The sequence below is a fragment of the Dermacentor andersoni genome, chromosome 5 (genome assembly GCF_023375885.2).
Source record: "Dermacentor andersoni chromosome 5, qqDerAnde1_hic_scaffold, whole genome shotgun sequence".
Classification (NCBI taxonomy): domain Eukaryota; kingdom Metazoa; phylum Arthropoda; class Arachnida; order Ixodida; family Ixodidae; genus Dermacentor; species Dermacentor andersoni.
In genome coordinates, this window is record NC_092818.1 from 125,828,673 (window position 1) to 125,843,972 (window position 15,300).

At 43.4% G+C, this 15,300-nt stretch overlaps 1 protein-coding gene across 1 annotated transcript in view; it reads right to left on the reverse strand.

Annotated features, from left to right (window-relative positions):
* LOC126531104 (beta-mannosidase-like) overlaps positions 1-15,300 on the reverse strand; it is a 41,128-nt gene that overhangs the window by 17,031 nt on the left and 8,797 nt on the right. The window contains exons 5-13 of the mRNA XM_050178500.3: positions 14,092-14,162; positions 13,108-13,298; positions 11,276-11,429; positions 10,486-10,622; positions 8,771-8,947; positions 6,886-6,968; positions 4,667-4,857; positions 2,139-2,321; positions 811-905 (exon numbers count right to left, since the gene is read on the reverse strand). Coding sequence (XP_050034457.1) covers positions 811-905; positions 2,139-2,321; positions 4,667-4,857; positions 6,886-6,968; positions 8,771-8,947; positions 10,486-10,622; positions 11,276-11,429; positions 13,108-13,298; positions 14,092-14,162 — 1,282 coding nt within the window. The remainder of the gene's footprint in view (positions 1-810; positions 906-2,138; positions 2,322-4,666; positions 4,858-6,885; positions 6,969-8,770; positions 8,948-10,485; positions 10,623-11,275; positions 11,430-13,107; positions 13,299-14,091; positions 14,163-15,300) is intronic.

The window sequence follows — 15,300 nt, forward strand, 5'->3', positions numbered from 1 at the left end:
TCAGCTATTGAATATTTTCTCATTATTGCATGCTAAATTGCAAATAATGTTTATCCTCACCTGCTTGGTCTTTAAAGACCGCAGTATTGTCTAAATAAAACAATAAATAAATCGTTTTCTTTTGTTATGTCGTAACATTCCTACTTTCTTAATAAATTCTATTGCATATGTCTTGCTTAATATTACGCTATGTAAACTGTTATGTTGAAGTTGACATCTAGACACCTCGCAAAGTGTCTATTCTGCAGGGAAGCCGCTACTGCGATTACAACCGTTAAAGAAGCAGAATCTCGCAGAAAGTGCAGCATCTGCTGCTCCATGCCTATACTATTGCAACTACTTACACCTACAGATTTGCAACGAGCTGGACAATTATGAACAATGTAGGAGGCCAATAAGTGTGAAGCGCGAGCGGAGTTGGAGGTGTGGTTGCAACTAGGTGCATCATGAGGACTTATCACAAGTTTTAATTATCCGTACTCTTTGGCCAGAACTGACCCTTGCGTCATTAAAAACCATTAACCAATCATCAATGAAATTTTAATTATTTGCTTCCCTGAACTATTCTGAAGATCCAAGGAAGCGTCCGGGAAAAGAAATATTCGATATACTGGGTTGAAATTATGTATAAGTAAAATACATAGTTTATACAGTAAAAGTAGGAGTGGGGGAGGGATAGGATGGGAAGCCTTCGGAGAACTGGGCATGAACCGCAGAAGTCGTAGGCGGCGTGCGTTTATGGTTTTCGAATTGTGAATGAGAAATTGTGGAGTAAGGTGGAAGTACTGCATTTGCTCAAGACCCGCTCACCTGGGTTATGTATGAGGTCATATCGTAGCCCTTTACCCCAGATTGCATCTGGAAACGGAAGTGTTTGTGGAAGTGACGTGAAGCCTCTTCTCCTCCTACAGAAAGAAAGAAAGAAAGAAAGAAAGAAAGAAAGAAAGAAAGAAAGAAAGAAAGAAAGAAAGAAAGAAAGAAAACACGAATTACAGTGATTGAAGCAGACTTGCACGAAGGATGCACATGCGGACCCCTTGGAAAGCAATGTTTGTACTTCAACCTGCTCAGACTTAAAAAAAAGCTTAGTGGCAATATACATTCTACAATTAGAATATTGTTGACGACGGGCAATACAGGAACCTCAAAAGCTCAATTTTGATCGAATGGCGTCTGTGCAGGTGCACGCAGCAGGATTGCTATACAGGTATAGACAAAGTGTCCATTCCACAGGAACGTTCTAGCAAAATACTCTTCTTTATCTCATTGCATCGCTTAAGCTATAAAATCCCTTGGTGAGTTGTTTCCTTGATTTTTCATCCAGGACAGGACCCATGGCACTTGATGCCTAACAATATACATAATTTGAGATGCACTTCGTGAACGTCGTCAGGGGTGATGCAATTACCATGCACAAAGTAAGTCTATTTGCGAGAAAAAAGCATAATTGCGGCAAGGTGATTCGACCTTTATTATATGTTACTGCTTGCATCTGACTACAAGTTAGCGCGTAAAACGTTTGGTTATGTAATCTGACTAACATTTGAACAGGATAAATACCTATGTTCATGAACAAGTACAAGGGCTTTCCGTTGTGCATATTTTCAGAAATAGTTTATCCTTTTCTCTCTCCTTGTTGTATCGCACGGGTTTCAACAGTCATGTAGAAGCAGTATACACTTCATCTTTTAAAAACAAAGCATTCTTGGCTTCCCTTTGGGATGTAGGGGGCGGGCAGAATTTTTTCTTTATTATTCCGTCGACGAATTCAAATGTAGAAAACTGCTGGTACGGCTATCTTGTTTTGCCTTCTCTAAGTTTTGTTAGACGTCGTTCCTTCGAGGTACTCCACATCTACGGCTCGATTCGACTGCATTGTACCAAGTTGTCAAAACAAGAAAGAATTTAACGTAAAGCTGAAGACATGAAGTAGCAGCAACCCCTGACGAAGACAAGTCTTGTCGAAAACTTGGCTCCAGCAATATTCCTTGTTTTACCGTTGTACGAAGTTTCATTCATTTAATACGCTCTTTACGCAAAAGGAATGGATGACGACTCCGCGCAAAGATGTGGATCCTTCGAAGGCCAACACTGTTGCGTGGTAAACAGTAAAAAATTAACGCGCGAAGCATTCTCACCTCCAGTTCTGCGATCGCGGTGCTTCAGAAATTTTGACTCTGGCGCAATCGCGTCTTGAGAGTCGGTGAACTTTTCCATCAACTCCCGCGAAGGGTAAGACGTGAAGCCGTACGCCGACACGAAGCGAGCTAATGGGTAGTTCTGGTGGACCCAACCGTCGTCGTGATAGTTGAAGTGGTGAACTGCAATGAAATATTGAGGATACGTGTGTGATATGAATTCTGCCGGATTTTAATAGCGTTGGCCAGTGAGCTCTATTATTAATGTCATCGTAGTGTCCAAGGTATTATCAATAATAATAATAATAATAATAATTATTATTATTATCATTATTATTATTATTATTATTATTATTATTATTATTATTATTATTATTATCATTATTATTATTATTCTCCGGACAAATAGGACATTATGTATAGATTAAAAAAAAGATCACGGTATGTACTACGTACATCAAGCAACGTATACAGGGCTTTTCATTTAGAAAAACACAGTTCTTGTTTTCTTATAAAACAGCTGTAGGCGCAGCGAACATGGCGTTTTTGCAAGCGAGTTCCTAGACGACATGGGCACACTTTTCCGCCAGAAACGTGAGCTTCAAAAGAATAGTTAACCAAATTTATTAGCTTTCTGGCTAGTGCATTAGGAGCAGCTGCTTAAATGGTGAATGTGAAGGCAGACACATTATAATGAACCCTGATTATTTAAAAATCTTGAAAGTCGCACCAAATTTGAGAAATATTTAGCATCGAATTTCAACTGTAAATGCAGGCGATATCGCAACCGAACAGCGCGGAAACGCAGAAAACGCGGCCCCGCTATCTTGTCCAGCCGAAAAGCCCCATGACGACAAGCGCGGGAAAGTTTGAAACCAAACGTTTCGGCCAGTTGCGGCAGCTACTGATTAAGTCACGCTTTGCGTGGTAAGCACGTGCGACTGCGCACAGGGTCAGGATTTGCTACGGCATGCTATCATTCAAACTTCACCCCAGACTTGCTTTTTTTTTACGGGGCGTTGCCGTCTGACGCATAGCGGGACGCGCTCAGTCTCAGTATTGCCTCCACTAAGCTTACGAATTCGATGATGGATATCTCGCATTAGGTGGGATTTTCAAGATTCTTAAAGGATGGGTGTGCTGCAGGAAAATGGCACTGCCGCCGAATTTACCATTCACGCAACTGCCACGAAGGCACTAATAGAACAGTTAATCTTGTTAATTGGCATCCTGAAGCTCATGTTACTAACGGCAAGAATATGCCTGTCCGCCTCGCCTATAGGAACTCTTCTGCAAGAGCGCCACGTTCGCTGCGCTCATTATAGCTTTATAAAAAATATGTATAGTCTAATAAGAAACACTCTGTATGGACCAGTAGTCAATCAAATGAATGCAGCATCTCGTTTAGTGAGCTCGCCCTACGGTCAAATAGGCCGGTAGGTATTAAGATATAAAGTATAGCCACACCACTCTTGCATACAACTTCTGTCACTGGAAATTTCGGTGCAACAGATACGTAAAATAATAACATAATTTAATAAGCACTACTTCAGAGCACATTAGCGCAGCCGTGGCGAGTATATGCACTTATTCAGCGCTCACGAAAATACGCTTTCCATTTAGTACTTATTGTTCCACACTTTGGTTGAAGCCCTCATAGGCTTGAAACCGCTAGAAAATCCACTACTGGGTTCCAGTAAGTGTAATAGAATGAGTTACGTTGGTTGCTCCACTGCCATTCAAATATGCACGTGTCCTAATAGGACAATAAATAGCACCTGGCCTATTTAGTTCACCATAACGCCTACCACGTCATCATAACATTCAGTATCCAATTACAGAATTGCACTTGACGGAGTGCACGGGCCATGGCTTTCGTTTCGCTGCGCCGGCACTTCTGTTTGATGGCTGAAAAGAACTCTTCGACGATCTTGCCTTTGATTTACCGCTTATCGATCGCTAATGTGGAGCTGTATTACTAAATTAGTTTCTACTGTACCACTAATTTTCGGCGTGTGAGGAAGCTCGATAAGCTAGAAAAGACGCAGAAACGAAAGACGCGTGGTGACACTGTCTCCAAGTTCCCGTCCCAGCTTGCCGTGACGTCATAAATTATTTTGATGGCTTCTGCTTGAGCTCTGTTTTATGTTATCGGTAAACATGGACTTCATTGTATTTCAAAGAACCAAAATACTGAAATTTCTGAAAGTTTCGATAACTTTCACTGCTTAACGGTCCAAATACGAATACACGCATTGACATCTGTGACGTCACACTAATAAGCCACCGCTGCGATTTCACCGCGAAATCGACCTCCATTCTCTGTTTTAGTAGTCAGCATATTAAAGCGATGTTAAAGAAAATATGCTTTTGAAAGTATGTTTCAGGGGTCCGAACAGACAGCATTTTTCTAGAGTGCCCCGTTAAGCGAATAGGATCTTCAAATGAAATTAGAAATAGCTGGTAAATACGAAGCATTCGGTTGAGCAAACCATTGAGCAGCGGGCGGCGATGCGTTACGAGCTCACCGTCGCCATAGCGCCTGGTGTTAGGGTTCAAGCCGATGCCTTCTTCCGTGAAGCTGGCGTTTCCGTTGGTTGGACTCGACAGGATGTAAGGTCGTGAGCCATCCTCCACCTTCACTATCTTCTCGATGGTGTCGATGAAAAGCAGGCGGTAGTCGAGTTTGTGACGGATCTCGCGGAGAAGCATCTCCGGCCTGCGAAAGTGTCATCACGGGAAGGCCACAAGTGCAATGACTGAGTCCACAGATTGTTCGGGACCTCGGGGCGCTCAGAATAGCGAGGATATGCTTGGTTATCAACAATATACTTTAGACATAATAATGAGGATGCGACATGTCACGTGCGTAAAGCTGGAGGCTGCATGTCGTCACGTTCTTTATAGCCAAACCATTAACAATGTAAGCGTCGGCCAGTTGCTGACTCTTACGTGGTGTCAGTGTAACAAGCACATACTCTGAGAAACAGATACAGAAACTTAGACATACGGCGTCACTTTCATGACTGTGGCTGTGTGCCATGCACGTGACAGTCGCATAAACCCGCCGCAGGCAGCTACTTCTGACAGAAAGCTTATCCCATGTTTATTCATTGACACAGCGACCTGTTTGTCCTATCTAGACCATTCTGCATGTAATCGAAATTTTGTAGACTATGTCAACACAATACATAAGTCCCTGAATGCTCTTTCTTACAAACCTTTTGGTGGCCTTGAAACACGTGGACATAGCCCAGACAACTCACAGGACACAGCACACAGCTTCTTTTCATCAAAATTTGTTGGGTTACAGCCATATAGTCAGTATAGATAGAAAAAAAAAGATCGTCAGCGCCTGTCGTGATATGTAGTTATGCTTTTCGAAAAGTAACAAGAACGCATTATCGGACTATCACCGCAAAAAAAAATACTTTACCCTTGATACAGGGCAGTCAGACAAATTTACATTAACATCTTTGAGTCATCTTGGCTCCGCATCTTCAAGTTTTTACATCAGTGGTGCTGGCGTTTACGTGCTTGATCTAGCACAATCTGTTATTCGGCAAGCCAACTTGTACGTGAAGGTGGCATTCGCCGTTCTTTCCGCTAAAGTGCGGTTTGCGAACAGACTGCGCAACCTGTCGCGATTTATCAAGTGCCTGCGAAGGCACGGGCTAGAGAGTAAAAGAATCTCGTTGAAATCTACTGAACACACAGGTGATGAACAGCGGTCGAACAAGGAATGTCACTGCAGCCAACAAACGTTGGCTGCAGCGCGATTCCTTGTTCCGTTGAGCTTCTTCCTGTGAGCGTCTTCCTTGTATGGAGCATACAGAAGACAGGATAATATAAAAATAAAAGAAAACAATTGGGCATCGTACAGGCTATCGGCTGTGCCCTTTGCAAATTCAAGAGTGAGAGGGAAAGATTAAAAGGGTAGCAAACAAGACCCGGCATGCTGCGTCCCGTTTTAGGTCGTTTTACTAAACTCTTTAAATTGGCTTCTTGCAGGCTGTAAGAACAACGTTCGTGCTGTCAAATTCATTTTGCAGGAAAGTAATCCACTGATCTGTTTTGAAGTACATCTTTGATAATTCAGTACATGCAGATGAATCACTTAGCTGTGCTCGTACGTGAAGATAGTGGAGAGTGAACGTACTCCCTGAGCGAGCACGAAAATTCAAGTTACCCCTTCATATCCTGCAGAAGTAGTTGCGATCAGCCCCTTTGCTCTTGTTATACAAATACAATGAGCGACTTACACGAAGTAAAAAAAAAATTTTGCAAAGAACACGATTCTTTTGATTAAATCTGGCGTGAGTACGTCGCGTAAACTTTGCCCTTCACGATAAAATGGTTACTGAAATTGTATAAAATTTTGCATGCTTCAGCGCGATAAGAAGAAATACTTAATAGAAACGTGTCTTCAATATCGTTTCTGGTTTTTTTTTGATAAGCCTAATTGAAAAAACTGAGTAAGCTTCTTTTCATGCGTTTGCTCTTCTTTTCACCCACGCACACTACGTCATACCAGTGCCGGCGCTACGCACATTGGCCAGCATTCAAGAATAATTTCTTACGCTAGAACTGTTGTAGAATCAGGTGCCAGTTAGTAATAAATTTGGACATTATTATTAGTGGTTGCTTCCGGGAAAGTAGCAAACAGTTCCTACGAACAAAAAGGGTTTTGTGAATCCAGCCCGTGTTCTATTCTTCGCCTTATTGCAGGCTAGATCGCACCACGTACCACCATTTGTAAGCAATTCCTTGCTCAATCTCGTAGTTTCCGGCCCACAAGACAATCGATGGATGCCGCTGTAAACGACGAACCTGCAAAGCGCAAATGTTGATAAGTAGTCGAGCAATCGACATTGACGGTGCAATGTTAGTAATACATTGTGTGCCCTTCTGCGTGTCTTTGTGGTGAAAGGACATCAATCCGTCCTTTCATCATTTACCAAGTGAAGTCGCTATGCGCTTGATTGAAGAAAAGAAAATGTGACGGACCAGTATGGTTTACTTTAATTACTTCACCACTCGGGACGGCTCCGCGTTGTTCGAAAGTCACCCAGTTGTCTCCTCTTTATTAAAAAAAAATCCTGTCACCATTTGCACGTAGTGCTCGTTGGTGCAAGCCGTAAAAATTAGTTTTGCGTTGAAAAACGTTTAGCACAGTGGTCCCGAAATGCTCGAGTTTGCGCTGCCTCAGGCTGGCAGAATTCTTACAACTTTACTATTGCCTCTGTCAAAAGGAAAATCGCGCGAAGGTAGCAATAACAAAACATGATTGCGGACGACGACTCGATTGGAGGCTCAGAAATATATTTGTGTCGAGCTCTTGAAATTCAGCCTTTATTGTTTTATCATTTCTATTTCGGTTTCGTGATTTTCGAAGAACAAACAATTTTTTCAGTAGGTTCATTAGGACGTATATTGGTGGCTTGTTCATCTTGTTCAAGCCTTGTGTCAGCGCAGCTACGTGCATCGCAAGTTAGCTTCCTTACCCTAGAATTAAGCTATTTTCAAGATACGTTTTAAAAGCTCATAGCTGCACTTTCAAATTAATAGCCGAGTGGTCTATGGCTGCACGAAGAATACAGTCGTAGTTACTCGCTACTGTTTTGTATTCGAAGGCAAACATGCGCTCTTATTCTGAGATTCGCGTGCTTCCACGGCTCCACGTGTATGTGCGGAGTCTGCGTATCTCTGTCAACGGCGTCACTGCCCTCTTGGTTTTGCTTTGGCCCACAGCAAATGTTCGGCAGTTTTGGACATTCACAAAGGCTTCTCATTTTGTTCTTCGTGTCACATTGCATTAGCGCATCAATCGTATACTTGCAGTTGCCGAATCATTAGCTGCGAATAGTGCATATTGTGGAGCATACTAACTGTGATGTAGTGCATCGACGGGATCATCTGGTCTCGTCGTCACTTTGCGATTCACCACTCATTATCGTACCTGTCTTCGTTTCAATGGTGTCGTTTTAAGAGAGCTGCACTCAGCAGTAGTACAACTTACCACTGCTCTAGTTATGTAATTGACCGAAGGCTGCCTATCACAAACATTAAAGCCCTGCACAGTGGTGCTTGTACGTTTCAGGAAGGCCTGCTTCCAATGTGCACGCGACCTCCATCTTGCGTTTTCTAAAGATACTTTTGTGCAAAGTATGGTGGTGCTTGCTAGTCAACTTCGATGGCTACATGCAGAGCATAATGACCTCCGATGCGTCGCTGTTCAGATAATTCATGCCAATCATGATATGGCAGTCAACCGAAGAAATTTGTCCTGTCCTCTTGTATTATGTATCGTCTATCTTTCTGCCATTCCTTACAAGGCGTATCTATCTCTTTGTAAATTTTCAAAGATTCAAATTATAAAATACGGACAATTTGCTTCGTAACACGATTGTTGGAGGTCAATTGTCTTGTACGTGGACCACGAAATATAATCTGGAGCTCCATGTCATACCCCACCTTTAATTACTATTTCTAAGGACACGTTATTGGTTGGGCAGCAACGAAGTTGAGCTGTCGTAAACACTGTTGGTCCGGTGTGTGCAAGCAGAATCCACGCAATCTTTTGCTCTAGGCACCAATTTAAAAGGAGGAGCTGCAACGTCATTCTCGCTTACCTGCTGCTTGACTTCAACAGTGACGTCAGCAAGGAATTTGTTGTGTGCAGGATAAAGGCTGGTTGCGAACATCATCTCCTGCCACACCATGATGCCCAGCTCGTCGGCAAGGTCGTAGAATTCGTCCGACTCGTAGTACCCGCCTCCCCACACGCGGAGCATGTTCATGTGGGCCATCTGCACATGCGAAGGAGGAGGTAGGCGAGCCGAATACTTGAAACAAGGTGAAACTTAGATTGGAGCTCTTTATTCTTCTTGTTTCTAGTCATTTTGCTTCCAAGCTGATATTCCCCAACAAATGCGTGCTGTGCGTCAATTTGTTCAGATGCATGAAGATTTTAGTTCTAGTAAGACCGCATTTTGTGCAATGTCCTTTTGAGCAACCTTCAGCTTTCTTCACAGAAGCTGTGCTTTCTTACGTCGTTCTATACTAAGTAAACAGAACACGTTACATGCCACCGTAGCTTATGTCGAGCTACGTGGTTGAGGTACTACAGCATTAAAAAAAAACTAAGCAAGGCTGTGCGAGAAGAGAAAAACACTAGTTGCCGCACTTCCGCACAAATAAAACAAAACTGGTCTTCAGGCTGACAGAATCCTTATCAAGGAACCGCTGGAAGCTATGAAGACAGTGACAAAAGAATTAACGTTTAAAAATGGATAAAATATTACAATTTCAGGTAGAAAAGTCCGGAATATTCTTGTCGTCTAAATTCAAGCAGCTGCTATGCTTTGCCGCGACGGCTGCTATGCTTTGCCGCGACGAGGTCTCATCTGCCTGAGGGAAACAAAACAAAGAAACGGCGGTTTTATCACTACAAAAACGCGTTCGAACTGCAAATCGTCAAACTAAAGTCAGAAATCTTTTTTTCTCGCTACACGGGTCACCAGCCCGCCACCAGCTCGCCACATGAGAAAGCAGATTTTTTTTTCGAACCGTTCTGAAGCGAAAGGCGTTTTCTTTTTTTCTTTTCTTGACATCTTAGTTTGCGCTTTCGTTCGCTTCGCGTTCAGACCAAAAAAAGAAGTCTTTCACCACTGGTGTAGAATGCTTTATATTCACTATCCCAGCAGCGTATACCTTTGATCATTTCTGTCAGAAGTGCACAGTCCATACAATAACTAGTTACTGAGCGTAAAAAGAAAAACTCAAAATCTGGTCAATTTCCTTTCACTTCTTTTACATTCAAATTGGAGACAAGTTTTCCACGGCTTAGCTTTGAAACCAATAAAGTACAACGCTTGGATTCCTGGAAAGGAAAACTTCGTACTTTGAAAGGATCAGCACGGGAGGTCTTGCCACGTACTGCAGAACCAGTTGCTTCTTGAATGTCGTAGAATTATATGTTATCTTTGGAACAGCACACTAGAACTGGACGTACACCGCGCTGTCCTATGTGCACCTTTCCTGTATGTCTAGTTTTTTCGTTTTTTTCCTCGCACTGTCCCGAAAATGCACTTGAACGCTTACTAGCTGTTCTTTCTGTAGTGCGCTCGTTGTTATTGCACGATTCCCTCTCCACATCATTTTTGACAGTATTTAGGTGTTTCTTATTCAGGCTCAGAGACATATAATTGTATGTCGGATCAAAAGTGTATGAACACCGGCGCAGTTGAGGCAAGTGCCTTTTTTGTAAAACGAAGTGGTATTAAACGACTACCGCTCTTCCGCTTCAGGCTGACGGCAGATTGATCCTTGGTGGCACCCACATTACCTTAGCAGAGCGCAGGAGGTGCTGTATATGCTCAAGTGACACCCTTTCGGGGAAGCTGTCCGCAGGCACCCAAGTACTGCCTTTGGCGAAGATGGGCACATCGTTGACCACGAAGTAGAATTCCGCTCCGTTTTTCCCTACAGTGGTACAAGGCGTATAAAAGAAACTTATGGGAGAACGTGCACAACAAACGCGATAAGCAAATACAGGCAAGAATGTAATAGAATTGACACTATACGTCGTACTGCAAAAAGCAAGTGAGAATATACAGGGCCACTGTGGAATTAGTCGAGCAGCACTAAAGCTTATGGCAGTTACAAGTGACTTTCATACAGCTGCTTTCAGGTTGTCATCACTTCGCATAAAATTTGTATGTGCTCAAGGTTTATTATATACCGAGTTCAATAAATTAAGTACAGTATTCTTTTATTGGGGGGGGGAGGGGGGAGGAGTTTCCTTGCATTAAAGTCGACGCACATGCTTTTGATTTATATTTTCGGCCTTGCTCATATCGTAGGTTGGCGACCTAACGTCCACTGTGATTACAGGTGTCGCTGGGTGTTGCAACATGCCAAAACAATGGACTAATTACTAGTACCATGTCAGCGGAGAACAGTGAAACGTTCTAAAGAAGGAAGTGCCATTCTATACCACTACCCGGACCATCAGCGGCAACAGTAACATATTAATAGTTGGCTATAATGTTCTGTCTAAAACGTTCAACAACACCATCAAAACAAAGGACGTTCAGAGTAAAGTAAAAAAATATTCTATGCTGAAAAGTACTTACTTCTGCCGAGGAGATCCTCTACCAGTTGCACCGTTCTGAAGCCGAACCTGGCGCTTTTGGTGTACGTTGTCCCGGCAACGCCGATAGCAACTTTGAGAGTGTATAGATTCTGCTCACCGTAGCCGTTAGGCCACCACCTCTTTATTTTAAAATACTGCAAAAGAACCGAAATCCGAGTCACTGCCATGCACTACCATTGCGTAGAAATATTTCCACAGCACAGTACACAAACTCGCCACATGTTAACGTTCTCATGACGGTAAGCAAGCGGTTGCGCTGATAAAATAAAGCATGCCCCTTATTAAAACGAACAATAAATGAAGCAGGCAGGAAACGACCCATTAAACTATCATACCACCACCGCACTCGGTGCTAAGAGTTCGCTGGTCAAAAAACACACAGCGCCCTTAAACTAACGTCAGGACATGCCCCCCATACCCCACATGCCACAGGGGTTGAGGTATACCCACCTTAAGACACACGCGTCACTGTGTCAACACCACGAAAATTAGGTTGGTCACAGTAAATCAATGCGCAAAGAAATGCAATTGTTGACACAGAAAAATGCTAATATGACACCACTTATAAACATCAACTTAAGTTGGTACTGTAAGAGAGTGAAGCATGGTGCAAGGCATCTTCAGCTTTCCGCGCTTTTCCGCACGTTTGTTATCCCAAATCATTCTCCGATTACGAGCTTTTTGGCTGAGCCATGTTTTAAGAATCACAATTTGGAGATTACGCATGCCAACCACACGTCAAAGTTACTGTGACGCATTTCTTGACAATGTGCAGCTGCGGTGTTCTGTTCTTTTTTCTTTTTTTTGCTCTTCGTAGTACTCTGAATGCATTTAACAATTTTATGTCACTGCGGGGTAAAGATAAAAGCATGAGGCATGCTAATCATTTCTCAAGTTAGCCATGATCACCAGCACACTAAGACACTGGAGCTTCTCATGCTTCTCTTCATTACACGACCAAACGTACAGGTGGCACTATATTAAATGGGAGCTGCTCCAAATCTCGTCAATATTCATTCCTCTTCTTATGACACCAAAATGACACCCACTACTCGATTGGGCCCAGAGCAGCACATGTGACGACTGCGATTATCAACGAGCCACGCGCAAGCGTGCTGCGGTATTATTTATATTTTCTTCCCGATCAAAGTACATTCTGAGCCGTTGAAAATGCCATTCAATGGTGACAAGGTGATTTTCGAATTCAATCACAGCGCAGCACACATCTGAAATGATAGACAGGTTGAACAGGGGAACTGCGAAGGCTTAACAATACGCTTAAGCGGAGCGAACCTCTCTAAATTTTCCTCAACGCACGGAGAACAACTGGCAGCATTTCAGCCATAGTTAAACGGGTAACACATCTGGCATCTCTAATCAAACGTTGTCTTCCAATCGCGCAACTCGCACTCCACCGCTAGAATATTTACGGATATTTCTTTTATCGTGCCCTTTTGCTACAAAAGCAGCGCCGAGAGGTATAAATCGCTGAGAGAGGAAGAACTGCTTTCTAACGGCTAAAGAGAACGCTCTGCCGCTGACACCGTAACTGTATAGTCCAAGGCAGGCAGTTGGACAACACTTGGAAGACCGTTGGCAGGCATGTGTCGCATTCGCGGTTGAACAGGGCCATGCGCACTCTACGTTCACACGCTGTCCGCTTCTCGTGGACTGGCCGAACCCATTGAGATACTTGGCTTCGTTGACGTGACATAAAATGACATATTCTGCAACCCGTGGCCGAAAGGCTGAGGAAACAAACCCAAGATAAAGAGCCTAGCACAGTTTGCTTTTCTCCCGAATTCAACGTACCCTAGGAACGCTGAAATCAAACGAGAGCATCCCTTCAAGGTTCGCTGTGGTTTCAATAAGGACGTCCTTGTAGTAGGCCAACTGACGTCCGTCCAAACTGAAGTGGAGCGAACCGTTCCACGCCTCGCTGGACGCCAGTTCAGTGTAGATGGTGACGCTGAGCGACCACTGTTCAGTCCCGTTCTCCAGCACTGCAACAACAACAACAAAAAAGTGTTTTCCAAAGGCATCAAAAGCATGATTGTTCCGTGGAGAGGCTCATCTCTGCAGTAAAGGTGGTTGCTTGGCCCACCAAGTTTTCTTTTTTCTCCCCTATTCTCTGACCGTTCGACATTTCAATAGATGGCAATTCATCCATATCTTATTATTTCTGTTGTCGCCTGTCAGCCCGTTCCCACTCAAGATGTGCGAAAACTATAGGTTGGGGTATTTACGTACAGCGCATACTGATCTCTACATGCCGTGCCAGTCAGGCGCTAAGATGGTTCGTATGTATCACAATAGCGGCAGCAAGGTTTCGTTACGGAAAGCGTCCATTACTCAGACACGTATTCAAACCAACAAAGTGTATCAGTGCTTTTATTGCATTGAAAGAAAACTGTGCATTGTAGTAATATAGCATTTGATTTATTAAGTACCCACGTGCTATGTGAAACACATCCAGGTTTTCCTCGTGCTATGCAATTCGCAGTCAGGTCAAAATCCAATTTATAAACACACCAGTCATAGCAAGTGGAAGCAAGTAGATATTATCTGCAACCTACTGCTTCCCAAAAGGTGAACGAGAATATCGCGTGCTGTTACTGTGGCACCAATGGAAAATAAACTAATGAAAAGTCTGGTCGACGAAGCTCTAAGAAATGATATTGCGAGCAATGCACAAGGTGACCGTCATTGCTTGCGTTCTGTGAATAATGCTTGCTTTTTGCTATCTCAGTAGTCATTTGCACTGTTTGTGCACCGCCACTACATTGGTACACTTACTTTCCACCGTGGGGACGACTGTCAGGTCCCGGATTAGGACTTCATCGTACGATTCAAGGGTGATGGGTTTCCTGCATAGAATAAGAAAACGTGCTAGTAGCAGCTTAGCTAAAGAGTAGTTTTCAAGTCTCCGTATACAATATCAAAATTGTACAATGTTGTATTAGAACCGCGCTCCCCAATAAAAAAGCAAGCCAAAGGAGAACGCTCAGATAGACGTGACATAAGGACGAGGGGTAGCGTTCAAGGCGTATCTATCTTCACTAGGGTTGAGGATTGGGCAAGTTGGTATTGCATCCTAAAATTGGTACAGCGCAACATAAAAAGGAAGAAACAAGCCGAACCTGTATCTGTACCTGGCCGGCGCTGCTAGTTTCTTCCTTTCTATGTTGCGCTGTAGCAGTTTTAGTATTTATCTTCGCTGCTTTTAGAGTCCCTTATAAACAATTTCAAAACATTTGAAAACGTTTAGCAGGGCGTTAAGCTCCAACCATTTGGACCACATTTCAAGCGGCTTTCTCGCGCGGCATCGTAATGTCTACCTACACGCGCTGACCACCAAATAATACCCACAGGGCACACCCCAGACACTCAGCATGCGCAAAATATACAAGCCTGATTAAATTATGTCTGTGCCAGCGCCTCCCAGAAAAGCTAAACATGCCTTCTTAGAGTCGGACGCAGAGATGACGCTGGTCCCGCCATAACAAGGCGTGATCCCTGAAGTATAGTATTCGTTGCGTGGAGGACAATTTAGTGATTCTGCACCATACTTCTGCACCAGTTGTTAATTCAACGACAACCATAGATGTTTTGGTCTTACCTCTTATAATTAACTGTCTTAGTAGAACACAGTTCACGCCATACTTCACTTTCTGCAGTACCGAGTGTCTTACCCGGTTCAAGCAGAGAGCACACGAACATCGACAATATGCCAAAGTCAGATCAGAACAGGCAAGGATCGTTTCACACCCTTAAACATGCCTTATTCAAATTTAGAATGTATAGAACGTCGTTCCCACCTAGAATTACAACCACGTGTAATCCAGTCCTGCCCTATCGAAATGAAGGATGAGGAGGGGGGGGGGGGGGGGGGGGGGGAGTATTAAGGTGCAGCGTTCAGTAAATGAGCCGAAGTATCTACACAACTGCGTTGGAAAAATAATCTATGTGATCGTCGCTTTGCGTCTTGCTCCGCCGAGAGCGATA